Source organism: Condylura cristata, unplaced genomic scaffold (assembly GCF_000260355.1).
Source record: "Condylura cristata isolate star-nosed mole 26May11 unplaced genomic scaffold, ConCri1.0 scaffold00007, whole genome shotgun sequence".
Taxonomy (NCBI): Eukaryota; Metazoa; Chordata; class Mammalia; order Eulipotyphla; family Talpidae; genus Condylura; species Condylura cristata.
In genome coordinates, this window is record NW_004567108.1 from 16,056,765 (window position 1) to 16,059,415 (window position 2,651).

Here is a 2,651-nt window from a genome sequence, read left to right on the forward strand (position 1 = left end):
CTCACGGCCCACTCAGTATCTCATCACATTGTGATTGCAGTCTTGTGGCTTTTTTCCAAAAGAGCCACCATGAATTAGAGAGTAGTGTTTTGTGGCCTGAATCTAGGTTATACAACTCATAGCAGGATGTCCTTCAGGGAACATCGTCTGACTGCTGTCATTCAGGCCTTCCAACACTGATAAAGTCTCAATGAAAAAATCCAACAATTGCCAAGAAGTCAGTTGTACTTGACAAACACTATGACTTAACCATAAGGCCTTATTGAAGACAATTATGATTGACAGATACATCTCAGGTCTGCTGCTGCCTGTGAAGTTTATGTGTAACATGTGTTCCTGAAATATGCACAGATTTCCAAGACAAATCCTATTTTAAACAGAGTGAGGAAGCAAATACTTTAGCTATTAAACATGATGTCAGCAGACATTTTTCTAAAAAAAGATTTTACACTGAGTGCATAAAGATTTTACATTTAGTGTATCAGACAGTTTCTATCATAGTCACTCAAATCTGATGGTAAAACACACAAGCATTTTGTTTCAATAAAGCTTTATTTACAAAAACAGGTGGCGGGCCACAATTAACCCCTAAACCACAGGGGCTTTGAGTGCTTCCTGTGCCTACTATGTTGAGTAAGAAAGTACTCAGGATACAGAGAACAAATCCCTGACGTTGTGAAGCTCTCCGCTCTCTAGTGTGTGTGTTCAGAGATTGGATGTGAAATATTTAAAATAAGTCTGCAAAAAATTACATCAGAAAGTGCAGAAGTTTTCCTCTAAAGCAAAACTCACCACAACCAGTTGATTACCTTGTAAGTTCAGATTTTTGTCTTGTGAGTCTTTTGAAGTAGACTCTATTCACACTCTAAGCTGTGCTGACTTGATCCACAACACAACAGAAATACTGGCAGAGGTGCCACCGTGTCAAATGCTCTATCCCTTTATTTCCTCCACCTCTGCTTAGAGCTGCAGTACTTTTACTCAGACTTCCTGTTTCTGGCATTTGCCTTCTTCTTTGCTGTGTTTATACTTCCCCCTGTCTGTGGTTAGATAAGTATAAAGACTTTAAACTGTAGACTCAAGGCTGCCTCATACTCCCTCTTGCTTTGTCTTTTTCTCTCTCCATTCATTCTACACACAGACTCATGCCTGCTCTTGCCTCCCTCTCTTTCTCTCTCAGAATGACAATTCCAGGTATTGCCTTTGGTATGGCTTTCTATTTACTTCAAGCCGTTTCTGGAGAAAGTGGATATGCACAGAACGGTGAGTCATTTCTAACTTTCCTTTAGGATTTCTGATAACCTCTAGCATTTGCTCCAGATTGCTCAGATCCCAGCAGACCTGAGCTTGGCTCTGGGTTGGAATGGAGTTTCAGGACTTACCAGGTTTTTGGTCATTTTTGTGTGTTCTGAACCAAAGGGGTTTGAACATTCTGCAATGTACAAAATCCCCTGGTTCTTAGAACATACAAAGTGGGGGCCTGGAACAATAGCCTGGGTGGTTTAGAAAAGCCTCAGAACTGTCAAAAAGGAATGCATCTGCCTCTCCAGAAGTGGATCTTAATATTGGTCAATGTCTGCACTCTTCTATAATCTTCTCTAGAGAATATGCAAGGTAATTTACCTTGTCAGGAAATCAAGCTAGGTTCTTTTTTGTTTAGTTTTCTATGAGGGTCTAAAAGCATGCAAATTTCTTTGATAAAATAATGTTCAACTTGACCCTTTTCTCTGCCACTGATCATGCTAAATCCCCAGCAAAGTGGAAATTCAATGAAATTTGAAAATTTCTTCAAAATACTTTAGTTTTGATAGATACATGTGGCTTTCTTAATGAACAGCTGAATGGAGCAGCTAAGTAAGAGCTAAGATTTAAGCCTCATTGAAAGATACTTGCTTCCTTATCAACAAACTTACCATCATATAATAATTCTCCATAGGGTCCTTAACATTCTTAGTACTAGATGCAGACACCACTACTTAGTAAATCCACTGTAATTCCAATAAAACCACAGACAAAGATGAAGAAGCGGCAGCAAAAGTGACCTTGGAATTCGGAGCCACCAGTCTTCCTGCTAATTAAACGTTTTTATTTTAATAGTTGAAAAGTACTTGCTTGTCAAAGATTTCAAACCAAACAATCTAAACTAATGACTCAGTTTAGATATTTTAAGTCATGCAATTACTAAGGATGGAAATCCCTAGAATATTTCCATTAAGGGAATTGTCAGATGGTTGATATTTTTCAGTGGGACTATGTATGAATCACTTCATGGGGTGTATTTCTTGTTTCAAGGCAAACATTGCCTTGTATTTATTTGCACAGATAGATGGGAACCAAAAAACACAATCGTACTCTTTGGAGTATAATTTGTTCCCTCCATTTCTTTCTTTCTTTTCATTTTTGAATGAAATACCAATTCTAATTGAAAGCTGAGTTTTCACTTCAATTCTTCAAATTCAGAAACACTTTTAGGAGATCTGTAGTCATTAGTTCCTCTGGTTATATGGAAATAACTTCCCAGTGTGAGGATAAGGAATTGATAAAATAATCAGTGGCTGTTTTGTTAAAAGTTATTATTCTCTTAACCACAAAGCTGATGAAGAGAAGAAGGGGATATTTAACAAACCGCATATATATATATATATATATAT

The 2,651-nt window shown here is 37.5% G+C and overlaps 1 protein-coding gene across 1 annotated transcript in view; it reads left to right on the plus strand.

The window, feature by feature from the left end:
* The first annotated feature begins 1,181 nt into the window (after nucleotides 1–1,181).
* Nucleotides 1,182–2,651, plus strand: part of IL7R (interleukin 7 receptor) — a 22,331-nt gene continuing 20,861 nt past the window's right edge. Inside the window, exon 1 of the mRNA XM_004678091.1 lies at nucleotides 1,182–1,263. Coding sequence (XP_004678148.1) covers nucleotides 1,182–1,263 — 82 coding nt within the window. The remainder of the gene's footprint in view (nucleotides 1,264–2,651) is intronic.